General features: G+C 38.9%; 1 protein-coding gene across 1 annotated transcript in view; it reads right to left on the reverse strand.

Moving 5' to 3' along the window:
- Positions 1-812: 812 nt before the first annotated feature.
- The window catches only part of Chic2 (cysteine rich hydrophobic domain 2), a 46,778-nt gene continuing 27,767 nt past the window's right edge, over positions 813-19,823 (reverse strand). The window contains exons 4-6 of the mRNA XM_028859186.2: positions 10,232-10,288; positions 10,010-10,069; positions 813-2,168 (exon numbers count right to left, since the gene is read on the reverse strand). Of these exons, the coding sequence (XP_028715019.1) occupies positions 2,118-2,168; positions 10,010-10,069; positions 10,232-10,288 (168 nt within the window). The 3' untranslated portion in view covers positions 813-2,117. The remainder of the gene's footprint in view (positions 2,169-10,009; positions 10,070-10,231; positions 10,289-19,823) is intronic.

Raw genomic sequence — 19,823 nt, forward strand, 5'->3', positions numbered from 1 at the left:
CTAAATGCTTGAGGTATGATTGGTTTAGGATAATGCACATATCATGGATCTTGGCTCTTTTCTGTGTACATCTGAAGTGTGGGAGTACACATTTCTAGGGACTTTTTCAGTAGGGAACACATTTCTAATTACAGTTATAAAAGCTTTTCAAATCCTATAGTTAATATTAATTGTGAAAATATTCTTACAACAATATAATCTTGACCAACAACAGGAGACAAACGGCTCTTAACTAGGCCCAAGTCTCCTCTGCAGCCCACTGCAGAGGCATTCCACAGACCGACAGCTGTGTACACGGACACTGCGGCATAGCCTGCATGGTCATCAAGGTTAGCTGCTCCTTCTGAAGCCTGGGGCCAGTTCAGCACTGTGTGACTATACAATCAGTTCACACTGAAACCCAGCAACACTGGAGTTTGGGACAACATTGTTTTGAACTGCACTAATTACGGTGGTAGGACATACCTACCCTGGCCAGATAAAGGTTAAAGAAAAGTGGGAACCATTTAAATCCTTTGTACTCTAAGCACATCACAGAAATGTTTTCTATGGATTCAAGTTGTTAAGTTCTCGTGTGTGTGTGTGTGTGTGTGTGTGTGAGAGAGAGAGAGAGAGAGACAGAGACAGAGACAGAGACAGAGACACACACGTTGGGACACTATCTTAAACCCAAATTTTAAAGACAATTCCTAAAATCCCATATAGGATTTGAGATACTGGAATTTAGCTATTCAAATTTATATAGAAGCACAGTACTTTAGAGAAGTACAAAGAAACACCTTTTAGAAATACAGGTATATCAATTAACAAAATTGGTATTTAAAAGGTTTAATATGGGGTCGGGGGGAAGGTAGTGGTACCAATTCTTAATACAAATTATTAAACATAGTTTATATAATTTCAAACGTTATTCACATTATTGCTCGATACCACAATTATATGGAACAAGTTCTTGACACACATTAAAACGTGTTTAATTTTAGGCTTATAAAAAAACAAAGTCTACAAATAGGCCATTCAGAAAATCTATAGTGTGGAGAGATATGTACAACTAAACAGAAAAAATATATGTATGTCTATATTTAAAAGGAATAAGCTAAAAAAAAGTAATAAGCTAATCTGATCTGAACTTAAATATCCAATATTCAATCAAAAAAGTATATAACTGGATTGAAAGTGAATGGGTAGATTGGAAATAGTATTAAACATATTCACCATTCCTTAGTGACTATCTACTCTATATAACAATATACTAGTGTTATATCAGATGATTTTTAATTCTAGAAGTTTGTTTTCTTTCCAAACTAGCGAGAAACATATCCATTCCCCGATTGTTAGATTGGAAACATTTGAATTTAGAAGGGGTAATTCTCTACTTCTGTATGTAAGATACGCTGAGCAGTGACCATAACCGGGTACAGATGCCTTTCTGCCTGTCGACTGGCACTGAGGACGATGCTACTACAGTGAGCTCACTGAGTCCTAGCAACTGCTGCTGCATGCACACCATTCGTGATGTGTCTATTCTAGGAAAACGACCTTTTGAAGACAGGGATTTTTCAAAACCATTGCTAGTTCTTCATAAAGCTAAAGTGTATCTGCTGAGACAGAGCATCAGGAACTGTGTGAGAAAGGTCAGCGCAGGCCCAAAAGGCTATGTGAGAAAATGTACTGGTTTCAAATACTACTGTGCAAATTCTAACAGAAAGGAAAAAAAAACAGTACAAGAGTATGTTAGAACAGACAACAAGTATGTTTTTCAATGTTAAGGAACTGACAAAGGACCGTGTGAACCTTGTTGACAAAATAACAAAGGCTGACCATTTTTATGCTAAGTTCAAATGTATTTTTTTTTGAGAATACAAAAAGTAATCCTTGAAAATCAGAATACATAACAGAAAAGAGCACAATAACTTAAGTATTAAACATCTGTATGAAATAACTTGCAAAGTTTGACAAATATGCACACATAGAACATGCGGTTATTTAAAAACAAAACAAACAGAACCACCACCCGATTCTGTAGAACCAGCATCATGTCACCAGCAGGAGAGCACCAAGCAAGGCACCATTGGAAAGACAACACACTTGCAAAGTCTCTATAAATAAAGCAAATGCTAATCTGGTCGAAAAATCGGTGTCTTTGGTAAAAATTCTATGAGGATGACCTGTAAAAGGAGAAGAAAAGGGTTGTAAACAACTTAAAGCAGATTTTTTTTCTTAACCTTCAAACATCAGTCATATTCTGTTGCTTAAAATTTGTTTAAAAAAGATGTAAGGCTGGGCTCATGCCTTTAATCCCAGCACTCGGGAGGCAGAGCCAGGCGGATCTCTGAGTTCGAGGCCAGCTTGGTCTACAGAGCGAGTTCCAGGACAGTCAGGGTCTACACAGAGAAACCCCACCTTAGAAAACAAAACCAAAAAGATGTAAGAGTAGAAGAGGGACGTACTGGGAAGAGCAAGAAGGAAGGGGCTCAGTGAGAACAGGACACGGACAAGAGAGACTAGTGGAGGTGTGAGTACAAACAAAATACACTACTTATGTATGAAAATGTCATAATGAAGCTCAGCAAGCATAATTAGTACATGCTAACATAACACAAAATTTTATTTTGAAAATCCACACACATTTCAAAACTTTAATTTTATCTTTTTAAAGACAGGTCTGACTATGTGACCCTGGTTGGCGTGGAACCCTTTATGTATACCAGGTTGGCCTTGAAATCATAGAAATCTGTGTCCCCGCTTCCCAAGTGCTAGGATTAAAGGCATATGCCACCATGTTCACCCTAATTTTTAAAACAGACATTTATTTGATATCTTTGAACCTCAACACTAAGTTTTCTTTTTATTTCTGGACCTTTACCAAGTGTGAAATATCCTTCAATTCTATGAAAAATGAATAAAATAATAGAAGTCTGTTGTGGGTACACTGTGAAGATGTATTGCTGTGATTGGTGTAGTTAAAAGCTGAACAGCCAATAGCAAGGCAGGAGAGAAAGGTGGGACTTCCAGGCAGAGAGAGAACACCAGGAAGAAGGCAGAGGAAGAAGGTGGAGTCACCAGACAGACAGAAAGGAAACAGGATGGGAATACAGAATAAAGGTAACCAAGTCACATTAAAAAAAAAAAAGTAGACTAAAAGATAGGGGTTATAAGAACTAGTTAAGAACAAGCCTAAGCTAAGGCCCAGCTTTCATAATGAATAAGTCTCCATGTCTTTTTTTGTGAGCTGCTCCCTTCCCCTGCCCCAAAAGAAAATCCATCTACAGAAGTGCAAGAAGGTAATTAGAGGTCGGTAACATAGGTGTTCCATTTGATATACTGAAGTAGTATGTGTACACGTGCATGCCTCAAAGAATGAGAAATACTGAGAACTGAACACAAGGGCTTTCAGTGGACAGCTCTATTTAAGCCCAACAACCTAAGCAAAGTCTTATTGTCCTCACTGACAGACAAGGAAACTAATGCTCTAGACCAGACAGGTGTGGTGATATTGTGTTCTTTAAAATATTGTGCACCTTAATAAATTTATCTGGGATCAGAGAACAGAACAGCCACTAGACAGACATAGAGTCCAGGAAACGGTGGCACTCACACCTTTAATCCTAGCATTCCAGAGGTAGAGATCCGTTTGGATCTCTGTGAGTTCAAGGCCACACTGGAAACAGCCAGGCGTGGTAACAAGAGTCTTTAATCCCAGGAAGTGATAGCAGAAAGCAGAAAGGCATATAAGGAGTGAGGACGAGGAACTAGCCTGGTTAAGCTTTTAGGCTTTTGAGCAGCAGTTCAGCTGAGATTCATCCTGGATGAGGACTCAGAGGCTTCCAGTCTGAGGAAACAGAATCAGCTGAGGAACTGGCCAAGTGAGGAAGCTGTGGCTTGTTCTGCTTCTCTGATCTTCCAGCGTTCACCCCAATACCTGGCCTTGGGTTTGTTTTTGTTAATAAGACCTTCTAACAATTCGGGCAACATACAGGCACAATGATTTTGCAGAGAGGGACTTGCCTCCAAGTCTGATGACCTGAGTTCAGGCCCAGGAACTTAGATGGAGAAAGGAGAGAACTCCTCTAGGGTATCCTCTGACCTCTACACGTGTGGGGCATGTGCCCTCCACCCCCCCCACACATACATACAAAGTAAGTAAATGTAAATAAAGTAGAAGAAAATGAATTATCTCATAACCTGTAAAATCAAGAACTATAAAGGCAGAAAAAGCAGACTGTGTAGGAGGCTTAAGAGATAACTCAGAAGTTAACACTTGCTACTCTTCTAGAGGATGCAAGTTCAGATCCTAGCACCTACATCAGGTAGCTCACAACTACCTTTTAACTCCAGCTGAGAGATCCAATACCCTCATCTGTCGTAGACACCTACACCTACACACACACACACACACACACACACACACACACACACACATACACACAACAGAAAGTATTTTTTTAAAAGAGAAAGAAGCTGGACGTGGCACAAATCCCAGAATTTGGGAGGCAGAGGCAGGCATATCTCTAAGTTCAAGCACAGTAAGGTCAATATAACCAGTTCTAGGACAGTTGGGGCTACATAGTGACTATCTCAAAAGAACAAAAGATAACAGTAACAAAAAAAAAAAAAACAAAAACCTAAATTCCAAAGCTTTGCCTTTTCTACCATAGTTTATATAGTTAATCACTATTTGTATTAGTATTTCTTCTCTTTAATCGACCTAATCCCATAGTCTTCTCTATGTCCCAGAGTCGCTTACAGTTTACCACAGCAGGACAGATGAGCTCTGCATGAGTACTTCCTTCTTCCTCCTTCTGTAATTCTGAAGACAGGGTTTTCGGGATCAACTGGAATTCATGATATAATTCAGGCTGGCCTTGAACTCTCACCAATCCCCACAAGTGCTGGGGTGATAGTCAGGAGCACCCTACCCAGCTCACATGCATGCACTCGCTCTCTCCCAGGAGTTATGCTCATTCTCTCTCTGCCTCTTCCCCAGCCAGACTTCTTTTTAGTTCTGGGTACTGATTTCTTAGGAATGTCTGCTCTCAAATAGCAGTCCTCTAGAGACCTTAGCCTCTAGAAAGGTGCAATCACAGGTGTGTACCTGTAACCCAACTATTTCTTTTTCCCAAGCCCTTCTCTTAGCAAAACTAGTTAAAATTGTTCCAAAGGCACTTTTAGTAGTAAACCAAAGGAAACTGTGAAAATATTGTAACATAAATATTCAAGCTGACTACAGCTAATTTTTATTCTGAACTTGAACTATACTGTTATATTAAATCTTCCCATGTTCCAATTCTAGATAGAATAGATACAGGTCAAAAAACTGTTTGAGGGAGCTGGAGAGATGGCTCGGAAAAGGATTCATGTTTAGTTCCCTGCACTACCACGGCAGCTCACAATCATGTCTAACTCTAGTTCCTGGGGTTCCAATACCCTATTCTGTATTCCCTGGGTACCAGACAGAGACTTGGTGCAGAAACATACATGAAGACAAAATATTGATACACATAAAATAAAAACAAAATCTTTAAAAAATTATGTGAACAGTAAAGAAGTCAAACTTTATAAAAATATTGTTGACAAATAGATACAGTAAAGCATTTTTTTTTCTTTTTTGAGACAGGGTTTCTCTGTAGCTTTGGAGCCTGTCCTGTAACTCACTCACTTTGTAGACCAGGCTGGCCTCAAACTCACAGAGATCTATCTACCTGTCTCTGTCTCCCAAGTGCTGGAATTAAAGGCATGTGCTACCACTGCCCAGCCAGTAAAGCATTTTTATTGTTAAAAAATTATTTGATGTGAATAATTTCTAAAGTTGGGACCTCATTTTTCTCAGAAACTGTGTCTTGACATAGGAGGCTCTGATCGTGTACTTGATTTACCATCTGGGCCAGGGAACTTTCATTTTCATCTTGAGTTCTACTGGCTTTTTGATTTCCTCAATAAAGAAAGTACTTCCCTTCTTGGTTCACAAACACTCCTTTCCCTTTCTAGTTACCCTCAGGAAGCCTTAGGGGTCACCCATGCCACTGTCCTGCCCTGTTACTTACATACAAGGCATCCATTCACTAGCTTCCTAGAATATGTTCGCACTGAGAAGTACTTGTGGAGTGCTCGGCCCTCGTCAAAGTATCTCTATTACTCCTGCCAGGACAAAGGCTCGGATGACATTTAGGAAGAGGGGGAGGAAAGAACCTAAGGAAAAGAGCCCAGGAAACTAACTGCTGGACATGGCATGCTCACTGCACATGAACTCATAGCAGCTGTAGCTACCTGCACGAGATTTTGCAGGTCGAGATTCTAGGGTAGAGGCAGCAAAGACTCATGCAAGCTTACCCCTTAACTGAGAAGCAACTGGCAATTCCTAGCTGCTGGGAGAGGGATAATCATGTTCCTTCAGGGGTGTAGGCACTGGTCAGTTGCCCGTGATCCAGTAAATAATCCTGTACCAATGCACATGCCAGCAACCCTAATTGAACTCAGCAGGTTACTTTAACAAAGACAGAGAGAAGCATGGAGTGTAGGAGGGCTGTGTTGAGAAGAAGGGCTCCAGAGGAAGTGAGGAAGAGGAGAAGTTAAGATATTGAAGAAGGAGGGGTGAACAAAATACATTCCACATGTCTGAAATTGTCCAAGTATAAATAAAATGTATGTTTAAAAAAAAATGTGGGGCTGGAAAGATAGCTTAGTGGTTAGGAGCACTGGCTGTTTTTGCAGAGGACCTGGATTCGCTTCCCAGCACCCACACAGCGGCTCACAACTTCAATTCCAGGGGATCCAAGGCCTCTTCTGGCCTTCAAGGGCACCAGGCACAAACATGGTGCATAGACATACATGTAGGCAAACATTCATTCTTATATAAATAAACATAAATACATCTTTTCAAAAGTACTTTTTTTTCCTCCACCCAGCTCCTTTATTTGTACTCGATTTTCCTCTTTCTCATGTTTCTCATCTATAAATAAATGGTTGGACTAGATGAAAAGGTTCTTTGTATCTCTAAAAGTTCACGATTAAATATTCAAATGACTTGCAAGTTCACATTGAATAAATATTTCAGTATTCAAACACATCTTCCACTGTAGTGTTTTTAAATTTCAGGCCCCAGGGGTGAGTACACTATTTTACAGTGTATATGCAAAGTGTAAAACAGTGGCTATTTTTGGCTGGGTGGTGGTGGTGGTGGTGGTGGTGGTGGTGGTGGTGGTGGTGGTGGTGGTGGTGGTGCACACCTTTAATCCCAGCACTCGGGAGGCAGAGCAGAGAATCTCTGTGAGTTTGAGGCCAGCCTGGTCTACAGAGTGAGATCCAGGATGGGCACCAAAGCTACACAAAGAAACCCTGTCTCGAAAAACCAAAAAAAAAAAGTGGCTAATTTTTATTACTTTATGCACATTTATGTTTTGCTGAATGGAAATATGGTATATACATGTACCATTCGTGTGTGTATATAAATATGCACCATGTGTATGCCTGTTGCCTCAGAGGTTAGAGGAGAATGTCAAATCCTCTGAGAGAGGAGTTCCAGACAGTTATGAGCAGACATGGAGGAGCTAAGAATTAACCTGCATCCTCTGCAAGTATAACAAGCGCTCCTAACTGAGGAGCCAACTCTCCAGTCCACAATGACTACTGTTAACTCTGAATCTGCCTTAGTTTTGAGAGGACAGTGCCCTGACTGTGAACGTTTTCCTTCACAAACCCCACGCGTACTTCATTCCCGAGTGACAAACAATAAAACAAATAGTTTTGCATGGTTATTTATTTTCTAGATTATTTCTAACAGTCAAAACATAATTAAAGGGAAGTACTTCACTTTAACAATCAAGGTTGTATAAATTATAGGCAAAGGCATATATATATGCACAGCAGAAAGGCTCAAGTTCATTAAATAAGGAGGCTTTTTCTTCTTACTAGACTATGTGTGATTATGATGCTCAAATGCTTTTAAAGGGGTTCTGAAGCTTTGTTTACTCCTATTTTGAACTACCACAAATAGACATACTCTAAGAATATCTATGGTGGCACACGCCTTTAATCCCAACACTTGGGAGGCAGAGGCAGGCACGTCTCAGTGAGTTCGAGGCCAGCCTGGTCTACAAATCGAGTTCCAGGACAGCCAGGACTGTTACACAGAGAAACCCTATCTCAACAAAAACAAACAAAGAATATCTAAAAATCACTTTAAAAGTAATTTTTAAAGTACTTTTTGTATACCTTCTATGATAATGTGAAATAAAATTCACTTAAAAGTACTTAACTATGTAAAAACTCAAGGGAAATTAAATTTTTTCATGAAGTATACAGTTTAGAATGTTTTAAAAAACTACTAATTTAATTGTAATGAAAGAATTTCTTAAAAATAAAATAAGGGGGGGCTGGAGAGATGGCTCATAGGTTAAGAGCACTGACTGCTCTTCCAGAGGTCCTGAGTTCAATTCCCAGCACCCACATGGTGGCTCACAACCATCTGTAATGAGATCTGGCACCCTCTTCTGTATAGATAATAAATAAATAAATAAATAAATAAATAAATAAATAAATAAATAAATAAATAAATAATTCTTTTAAAAATAAAATAAGGTTCATATGCCGTATGAATGAATGTTCTTCATAGAGCTCCACTTGGAAATCACATAATCTAGATTTTTCTTTTCTCAATGCAGGAAATCCAACCCCTTTTGTGGCAGGCACGTGCTCTATCATTGGGCTATTTCCAGTTTGTTATTAACTTTCATTTTTTCCTTCCCAAAGTAAATTCACAAACATGTAAAAAGTAATTAAAGCTTCAGGTTTAAGCTTGGTGTTCGGGTTTGTGAGTGTTTCCTGAAGCCCTTGAACTGCCCCCAATGGGTAACAGAACTCTTCCTATCCACGGTGAGATGGCTAGTACCTGTCCAGGCCAACCTCACACAGTCGGTCAGTCACTCAAGTGTCCCTTTTCATGGTTGCAAAGAAGCAACATAGTCCCTTCTCACCCTCAAAATGTAACGAAATTTAAAGTGAAGACCTCACGTGCTTAGTTTGTGAACAGAGATAGTCTGGGGGTTGGGGAAAGAACCGTAAATTATCTTCACTGCTCAAGAAGAGCAAGGAGATGTGGCTGTCTGATAACAGAGAACTGGGAAGTGGTTTTTAACCAATCTTTTATACATATACACAATGAGGATCATATTGTTTCAAAGAACAGTGAAAATTCCTCAGAAATGTAACACCAGGTCCTTCACAAAGACTGGTTTTAGTTTCAACAATTACTTCCTTTCTTAAATCTTTTTCTTTTAATCTAATAACTTTTCCAGGTTTTGAAGTAAAACATTCAAGCTCAAGAAGAATTAATAAATTCAAAACTTCTTAAAGTATTCTGAACTTTTCAAACAGAGAGCAATTATTCAAATAAATCAAGAGCATCAATAAACTAAATTTCTAAAATGATTATGTGTGGACACATTTATGTAAGTGTATGCAAACTTAGCCATGTTTTAAAGGACAAAGCAGGTTGGCCAACATCTGTTTACATTTAAGGTAACTTTACAAAGCAATGTTCTAGCAACACTTTGGAACCCTCTAAAGCCATGAGGTACATAGGCAGCCGAAGTCCATAAAGGCTTCTCAGGCTCCAACGGCTTAGCTGAAAGGTTCTCTTCCATACTTGGAAACCTGATTAGCATTATATAAAAACTCCATATCTGACGTGCTGCGTAACCAAGGTTGTGGTTATTCTTTATACAGCATCTAAAATTTCACACTCCATCAACACATGTTCAGGCCATTTTATCCTGGCAATTAATTTATTATTTTTCAGAACACAGTGAAGCCTTGTTTTCAAGTCATTCATAACTTTATAAATCAGTCTTGCACATGAAACCCAGGCATCTGTGAACCGTAGAAAATCCTTGCACTCAGGAGATTAAGCTCCTGACACCTTTGCTGATTAATAATCATGGAAAGAATAAGATCAGAAACAAAATAAATGATCATTTAATAGAGAAACTCACAAAACAGCCCTTTAACTTACATATTCCATCATGTTGTTCGTTTCACATTTCCTTTTGCTCAGTCTCCAGTGCAAGCACAGCTAGACACGAAGGAGGGGAAAAGAAGAGAGATGAGCTTCGTTGTCCTGGGCACCAGGCTCACCCATTCGTCCACCCTTCACATTTGCAGTCCAACAAAGCATCTGTTTCCATACTGTGCAGTTCAGCCCCCAGCAGTCCGGAGCTGCTCCCCCAGCACTCACCTTGTGGTATAACCTATTGTTTTCCCATTCTAATAACTTCTCAATCGATCTTCGTGTCTGGAAGAAAAATGAGGGGAAAGTTTACTCTTGACTGGCTTTAGAAAAGCTGTTTGGCAGCTGCTTTCTGTGTGAAAAGGGAAGAAGTATAAAATGATGACAAGCAAGAGTGGCCTGTACTCTCCATGTTCAGCACTAAGGAGCAACCTCATCAGAGACAGTAGTTTGTAAAGAAACATCAATTTTCTTTGAAATACATAAGCTTAATTTTTAAAGTATTTTGAACTTACTAGCCTCTGATTTAAAACTATTAGTCTAAAAAGCAAATGTCATTTCATTTACTTAATTTAAACTTAAATCCCCACTTCTTTAGGAAACATTTTGCAGTATTTAAATAGTAATGAAGATTCCTTAATCTCTATTTTAAAAACAGTATTAATTCAAATATTAGTTAGCAAAATACAAACAGCCTTTAGGGTATATCTAAAAAAAACTACTAATTGAAGGTTAATAAAGGGGGGAAATAAGTTATAAATCAAACTAATTTGAGGACTGTATGAGAAAATTCAGTTTGATGGTTACTGTAGTTTTCGAACAGAGCCCATTTTTATTTAAGGCAACATGAAAGTGGTATCTGAGAGTCAAATTCGATTCTTAATGCAGGGGTTCCGACCGGCTCAGGGCCCCCTCAGCTGCTGTGACGCAGACATGCAGCATGGGCCACTTCTCACTTGGGAGTGTGGATGAGGCAGCTACTGCGTGGAGCCAGGTGTCAGGAGGAGACGACCACTGCAGGTGCAGAAGTGACAGTACTGCTTGCTACGCGACCGACTGCAACCTGATGAGGCAGTAGCAGCTCTCTTGTGAAGGAAAAAGGCGGCTGCCGATACTAACTGTGGCACAACTGTAAATAAGTACTGATCATCACATCAAAACTTGCATGCCAACCAAGACTGGGTGAGGGGAAAAGCTGGTAGAACAAGCTGGTCTGGAAGTCTGTTACATAAAAAACGTTAGGATTTATTGAAAGTATCTACTGTAACCCGGTGTTACATTTCAGCAGGCTGAATTGCTATAAAGACACTCAAGTCACATAGGTGCCAATTATAATTCATAGCTAGCAACAAATGACCACGAGTGCTTATATTTTCCAATTTTATGTCATAAAAATCAGAAAATCAACTATTTTCTGGCAATAATATGTCAATGACTAATTTATTACAATTTTTGAACAGTCTTTTTGGCAAGAATTTTAAAGAAAAAGTGCCCTTGTTAGCGATGATCAGCAGCCCTCACTTGTTTCTTTGTAAGATAGCCTTTTAGAGGCAGCTCTCCTTTTAAATGAAAATAGGGCAGCAGTTATGGTCACACTTTTTGTTAATTTAGTTGCCAGTCAGCCCCAAATCAAAAGAAAATAAGGCTGCAGAGTGTAATTAACATTCAGTTCAGTCGTTTGGTCCCTTGTCTAGCCCCCAAGCTTTGTTAAAATTGCCATCTGAATGCTGAAGGCTGTAGGGAAATCGATTTGATTCTAATCGCACCATGAAAAGAACATGATCTAACTGCTTTCAGCCCTCCGTAAATCTGTACTAGGTCTTTAGCACAATGCAACTTCCAATTTAAAAAGCACTGAATGTCTCGTCAATGACTTTGTGAAGAAAAAAGAACAAGGAGCAGACATAAAAATTCCAATAGTTGTTTAAGCATTAGAGTTCATTTGCATCACAGCGAACCTGAAAAGGGCTGACCTCTCAAACCGCCTCTCAGGTCTATGAAGTTGTAGCCTTGACAAGCTCACATTGACAGAGCTCATTGACTCTGAAAGGCTACTCTATCAATGGTGAAAAATGGCAATAGGTTCTACTCTGAGCAGGCATCTGCCTGCCCACCCGCTGCTAAACCAATGGTAAAACCGTTTCAAAACCTGAATCCACCTTGTAATCTTCCTTTCTAGGACCTTTTAATAATAGATTAAGATTACTATACAATTTGAGGTTTTACTTGTACTGATGGTTTAAAAGAAGATGGGGAAAATTAAAGAACCAGGGTAGGGAGAAGTAGCTTTTGAAGTCTGTTGTTTTATAGTAAAATGATATAAAAGTAGTTCCTAAAAACTTAACAGTACATTCTGCAAATATTTATTATTCAAAGAAAAGAGTGGTTTTTACCATATTAAGTTACCAGAATGTATAAGTCATGCTATATACAGTGAGAACAGCGCATTATCATACATACGTATATATACACATGCACACATACACATGACATTTACCAACTTAAAAATATTTACTTTTACTTAAATCAAATACCAACATTTGTGTAAAAGATAATTACAAAGTATGAACCTAAAATTCTAAAATACTTAAGTAGGAACTTCGAATTTATTCTTTGCTTCTAATTAGGAGCTCAATGATAATGTTGGATATAATTGTATCCCATAATATTAAGAATTCTAAAGCAAACAAAGTTTGCTATGCCATATTCTGTATAATCATCTGAATATTCACTATTTCTCCACGGTTGAAGGCTGAAGTAAAGCTGTGAATCAGCACCATCTAATCTTGCTAGAAGACGTCTCTCCTGCTTGACAGGTGAAAAAAAGGCACTTGCACGTGCAGCCTAATTAATCACTGCACTTGACATCTCAATGATTTACAGCGAGGAGCAGGTGAGAACACACAAAACCAGAAAGAACCCTTGATTTGAGGAGAACATTTCTAGCACACTAAGGTGACAAGTAAGTGATTCCGGCAATGATTCTAAAAAAGAAAAAAGAAAAAGAAAAGTAAAGAAAGAAACTGTGCCACAAATTATTTGTTAGTAACAACAAAAGATCAAATTAAATGGAAGAAAAAAGGCTTAACCATGGAGAATGTTTAATACTATGCAATTATTTTTAGTTCACAAAATCAAAATATATTTTCAAGATAAAGTACAATACCAATTTGGCAGATAGTGGGGGAAATATGACATTCCAGCATTATAAAAGCTATTTCAAAGCTTTTAAACTTCAGTGAGAACAAAGCACATTTTAATTACAGTCATCTAGAAATAAAAGTTAAGTGTTTATGTCCACAGGGTTGTCAGATTCTAATGAAATATTAAAATTCAACACAGCCAAACCTAATATCTATTAACTGGACAAGCAAATCTAATCCTATAAATACCTGTCATTAAATTTTAAGTGATTATACTGCCTTGTGAATTCAAAATATTCTAAGTTAATAGGATCAGAAAAAACATATACATATCAAACATGACATACCAACAAAACAGTATCCTTTTAGGCCACTTTCTAAAAATAAGTCATATTATCTTTCTTCAGAGAATTTAGTGCTTGAGAAAAATACCAGATTGACAGTCATGGGAACTAAAAAAATCTTCTGTTTCTCTGAAAGAACAGGAGAAAGGGAATGCAGCTTCAGTAAGTTCCCTACAGTGGGCCTTAATCCTTTTCAGTCCTCACAGGCTGGGGTGGAAAGACAGGTTAGTGGTTCTTTACCAATGAATCCTCGGTCCTGCCTAGGCTATCAACAAGAAACCTACTTTTATCACATGGAGTCTTGAATTAGAAGAACCAAGACTACCAACTTACACCATGTAAGCAAAACAAGGCTTTGTGAGATAGATACTATCACGAAGTGAACCTGGGTTAGAAAGGCAGCTCCCAGCATCTATACCTCAGCAACCTTCCTCATCAAAGCTCATTATGAATGACAATGTTTTCAACAATAATATTAACATTACAACATCTTTAGTTATATTCTTCTTGCTGTCAGCTAGTTCTAATATAATTGCTTTATTAGAGTGAATAAAATTAAAAAAACATTTTAATTACTGAACAGGCAGCATAGACTTAAACTAAGCATTTGTGTTTACTTTTATCTTCTTTGGCACAATTTTTTGATAAAATCGTGGAAGAGCCAGAACAAAAAAAAAAATGACAAGGAAAATTAAAACATTAGGATTCATAAAATTCTAATGGCTAAAGGATGATTAGCCAACAATTAATAGTAAATGTGGCATACAGTTATAACTTCTAAAGAAGAATCGAGAAGTAAGCTTGAAATAGTGAACATAAACCACCCAAATCTCAACTACTAAAACATAAAATGGACTCCATCAACATTGAAGTCTGATTTCCTCAGGCCTCTGTGTAACCGTAAGGAATAAAGTACTAACCCATGCACAAGCTCACATTATAAGCCACCAAACACCAATGAATCTCACAGGACGTGCAGCCAGTCATAGCATCCTGAATTGGTTAACACCATTACTTAAAATTCATCACCAGTGGTTAATTTACTCACAATCTGTTGTTTGAAAACATGGTTTTTCAAATTTTTACAACTATTTACTAAAGTTCAACAACTTAAACCTGCAATTAAAACTTATTTGAATTGGATCTGTTCATTGTATTAAGCAATGTCAAGGCAAATTTCAAATGTTCAATTTCTTATTTAAAACATTTTGAAATTCAAACTGCTAAATTTGTAATCTGTCAATTAAAATTTAACTAGAATAATGCCACTAGTGCATTGATTATTTTTAACCCTTGTGTGTTTTTCAAATAAAGATCCATCCTTTTGTATTTATACAAATGGAATTCATGGAAATAAGTGAAACAATAATGGTTTTGAGGCTACTAGAAAGAAACTATAATTTAGAATGAATTACTTTTAACTTAAGAGAAAATTACTTGAATCACTTCCATTTGTTCTGAATTAATGTTAAATCTCATATTCCAGTGGTGAGCTGAAAATTAAGTATATCTCAGTGTCATTACAAATATAAAGCCTACAATTCGCCAAGATAAACCAAAATATTAATAGATTCCTTAAAAGAAATTGCAAACAAAAATGGATGGAACTAGAAAAAATCATCCTGAGTGAGGTAACCCAAACCCAGAAAGACAGTCATGGTATGTACTCACTCATAAGTGGATTCTAAATATAAAATAAAGAACAATCAGACCACAACCCATAGAACCATGGAGGCTATATATATAGCATGGAGGTCCCTAGGACGACTGTGGCTTATAATAAATTTCAGTTTTACTCAATTATTGAAAAAAAAAATAGCCAAACAAATGGAAACACATGAACTATGAACCAAAGGCTGAGAGGCCCCCAGTTGGATCAGGCCCTCTGAATAGGTGAGACAGTTGATTGGCTTGATCTGTTTGGGAGGCAACTAGGCAGTGGGACCAAGTCCTGTGCTCATTGCATAAGCTGGCTGTTTGAAACCTGGAGCTTATGCAGGAACGCTCAGCTCGGTCTGGGAGGAGGGGACTGGACTTGCCTGGACTGAGTCAATCAGGTTGATCACAGTCGGGGGAGGCTTTGCCCTGGAGGAGGTGGGATTGGGGGGTGGGCTAGGGGAAAGGGGAGGGGTGGGAGGGGGGAGAACAGGGGAACCCGTGGCTGATATATAGAACTGAATGGTATTGTAAAATAAAATAAAAGGAAAAAAAGAAAAAGAAATTGCAACAAATTTCCTTCTGGTATGTAAAAACCTCTTAAAATCTGCATATGAACACGGACTTTCAAAGTGTGGCTGCAGCAAGAAGCCCAACCCAGCATTAGGACGTTGGGGTTTGTTACAAGGGAGCAGTTAGTTGGATGGCGAGACCTCAACAACTGCAGACATGTGCCCAACAGAAGGCCCCTCGTCCTGCAGTGCTTGGGGGACTTGAAAGGGGCTCAGGATACACAACTGCACGGCGGCGTTCCGTCAGGTTAGCAAGTGAATCTTACGTTCTTAAGGTTATACTGGTACTTTATGAATGATGAAGGTTTTGGACTTCTAGAAAAGTGCACGTAAACACATACATAAAATGCTGTACAAAATTATAAAGGGAATTGATATTTGAGAATATCTGAGAAAACTGTGATAAGATTTTTTAAAACTAAAATTTAATTTCATCTAACAGAAAATTAGAGAAACTATGGGAGTGAAATAATTTTCATTAAGATAAAAACTCTATTAAGGAGTGATTCTCCTTAAGTATAATTCTGGGTTTTGTTTCTTATTTACAGATCTAAAAAAGAAAATTATGTAATTAGAAAAAGAATCAAAGCTTAGAGGTGACAGTGAGAAAACACTGAAAAACTAAAAGGCACCAATTACAACACCCAACCGGAGACGCGAGATTGGAAGCAACAAGCATGTACGGCTGAGCATGCTAGGAATTTTCCTTCAGCAAGACTACTAGGCAGCTTGGGTAACTTTCATTTTACATGCAAAAATGGAATCTTCCAGAGGACAAGAAACGTAAAGCTCCACTCAAGTGGTCTTGTGATCTAAAACCAAGGCTATATATTATAGAACATTCAACCTCATGTCGTTTCCACCATAGGACAGAGCTATGAATATGTAAAGAATGTGTTTCTGAAGCTATCCTAACAGAAATGTTAACTACTACATGCAAGTTACCCAAGATATCCACCTTAAATAACCAACTCACCCTAAAAGTATGATTAATATAGTTTTAAAAAAAAGAAAAAGAAAAAAGCTGGGCAGCAGTGGTGGTGGCGCACACCTTTAATGCCAGCCCTCGGGAGGCAGAGGCAGATGGATCTCTGTGAGTTCAAGGCCAGCCTGGTCTACAGAGTGAGTTCCAGGAAAGGCACCAAAACTACACAGAGAAACCCTGTCTCAAAAAACCAAAAAAAAAAAAGGAAGGAAAGAAAAAAAATGAATGAAAACAGAATTTCAGAAGAGAAATCTATTTTAAAAAATCATAAGGACATTCTAGGACAGTAAAATACAACATTTGATAGTAAAAATTCACTGGTTAATAGCCAAGTGAGCATAAAAGAGAGCACAACTTCCTACAAAGTACACATCAACAATATCATATTCTAACTATTCTGAGACACATGTTGATACTACAAATGTCGAGTGTGAGTCGGACATATTCAGTGGTATTCCAGGGACCTTACAGATGTGTGGGAATCTGAGGGCTGAGAAGATGGCTCAGTTAGTTGGTAAAGGGCTTGCTGTACGGGCATGAGGACCTGAGTTCAGATCCCCAGCACCCACATAAAATATGACCGACAACGACTCTCATGGCGGTAACAGCAGTACCGGGGAGGTGGAAACAAGAGGATCCCTGATCTTGTTGGCTAGCTATGCCAATCAGTACATTCAAGTAGGAGACAGTGTCTTAAAAAAATAAGTTGGAGCTGGGCAATGGTGGCACATGCCTTTAATCCAAGCTCTCAGGAGGCAGAGGCAGGTGGATCTCTGTGAGTTCGAGGTCATTCTGGTCTACAGAGAGTTCCAGGACAGCCAGGGCTGATACAGAGAAACCATGTCTCAAATAAATAAAGAAAAGAAAAGGAAAGGAAAGAGGGGGGGGAGAGAGAGAAAGAGAGAAAAGAAAGAAAGAAAGGAAGGAAGGAAGGAAGGAAGGAAGGAAGGAAGGAAGGAAGGAAGGAAGGAAGGAAAAGAAAGGGAAGGAAGGAAGGGAAGGGAAGGGAAGGGAAGGGAAGGGAAGGGAAGGGAAGGGAAGGAAAGGGAAGGGAAGGGAAGGGAAGGGAAAAGGAAAAAAGGGAAAAAGGAAAAAGGAAATGAAAAGGGAAGGAAGGAAGGAAGAAAAAGAAAGAAAGAAAGGAAGAAGGAAGGAAGGAAGGAAGTTGGGCACAATTGAAGAAGGCATCACCTTTGATCTGTGGTGCACATGCACACGCACACACACACACACACACACACACACACACAAGAATCAACTCTGGGCAAAACACATGTTCTAAGGATTCTAATGTGTGTTCACACAGCAAACACTCAGTCTCAGTCAGTCTCGCTGCTTGCAGTTCATAGTTTTCATCTACTTCTCCAGCACCGTGCCTGCCAGCGACCATGGCTGCCAGCCACCATGCTCTCCGCGATGATGACAATGGACTAAGACCGTAAGCAAGGCTCAAACTGTAGGCAAACTCCCCATGAAATGTTTTCTTTCACAAGAGTTGCCTTGGTCATGGTGTCTCTTCACAGCAATAAAGCACTGACTAAGAAAAACCCAATAAATAAATTCCCCAAACTAAGTCATATAAAGTAAACAAAGCCCGGTATGATGATACATATCTATAATGCCAGCATTTAGGAGACAAAGACAGGAAGATTGGCAGTTCACAGCTAACCTGCACTATTTGAACTGACTCAATGATTTATTTATTTAAAGTAAAACAAAAGAGCTAAGATGTACCTTAATGGAAGAATACTCATTTAGCATGTGCAAGGCCTTGGGTTCCATCTCAAGCCTTGCCAAAAAAAAAAAAAAAAAAAAAAGAATGACATGAAAGCAAAGGCCAGGATTGATTCTTAGCTGTCTATAAACTCTCGGGTCCTATTCTATCACTGAGGGAAGTCAGGAACCTGGAAACAGGGACTGAAGCAAAAGCCTTGGAGGAGTCCTACCTTCTGGCTTACTAGGTCTGCTTTCTTATCCACCCAAGACCAACTGCCCAGGGACGGCACCACCCCTAGTGACCTGGACCCTTTCATATCAATCAGCAGTCAAGAAAATGTTCCACAGACTTGCCAACAGGCAAATCTTATAAAGACATTCTCATTTGGGTCCAAATGACTCTAGTTTGTGTCAAGTTGACATAAAACTTTAACCAACATCATAGTAAAACTTTGTCTCCAAAAAGAAATAAAGTATCTGTAGATAGGGAAGAGCACTCCAAGTGGGAGCTGACTTTCCATCTGAGAGACTGAGGTAGAAACCAGAAGGAGAAAGGGGCTGCAGGTATGCTTTTGTCCTTCTGTTTTAACAGCATCTTGGTAGGAAGTACTGTGTCTGTGGGTGGGAGTGTGTTTTATTTCTTCCTGTTATTTAAAAATGATCTTTCCCAGAACACCTACTCTTTCTGGACTCCATCACTGCCAAACCTCCAAGTCCCTGGTTGTGATTACTAGTTTCTCACTGGCAAGTGTGCACGCAAACTGACTCCTGTGTTGAGTTTGAGTACTGACCAGTGATACGAGAGAAGGGGAGGGAGAGAGAACACATCTAGGTGGGTGGGTAATAGAGGTGGGGGAGGACCTAGAAGGAGCTGGAGGAGGGGGAAACAATCAAATATATTGTATGAAAAGAATTTAAATGAAAAATATTTTAAAGATTTATTTTTAATTGGGGGGGGGTATGGATGTGCACACTCTGAATGCAGGTGCCAGTGAAGACGAGTCAAAGGCCATCAGCTTGTCTGGAGCTTGAGGTACCAGCGGCTGTGAACTGCCTGACACGGGTGCTGGGAACCAAACGCAGGTCCTCTGCTCTTAACCACTGAGCATCGCTCCAGATCCTACAGTTGATTCGTCCTCAGTGAAAAATGGCCCTATAGTATTCTCTTTCACAATTAGGCTTTTGTAGATGATTTCTGTCTTTACATTGGGGACTTCGTTCTAGACAAGTACCAATAAGGTTCAGGATCCTCACCGGATCAGGAGTATTGACAATGTTACAGGGGACACTTCTCTACATCTCTTTGTAGGAGATGATGCACAGACATACACAGAGGTAAAACTTTACCCATACACATAAAATAAAATCTCAAAAAAAAAAAATCAGTAGTTTTTGTAGCTGTTA

Source organism: Peromyscus leucopus, chromosome 10, assembly GCF_004664715.2.
Source record: "Peromyscus leucopus breed LL Stock chromosome 10, UCI_PerLeu_2.1, whole genome shotgun sequence".
NCBI lineage: Eukaryota > Metazoa > Chordata > Mammalia > Rodentia > Cricetidae > Peromyscus > Peromyscus leucopus.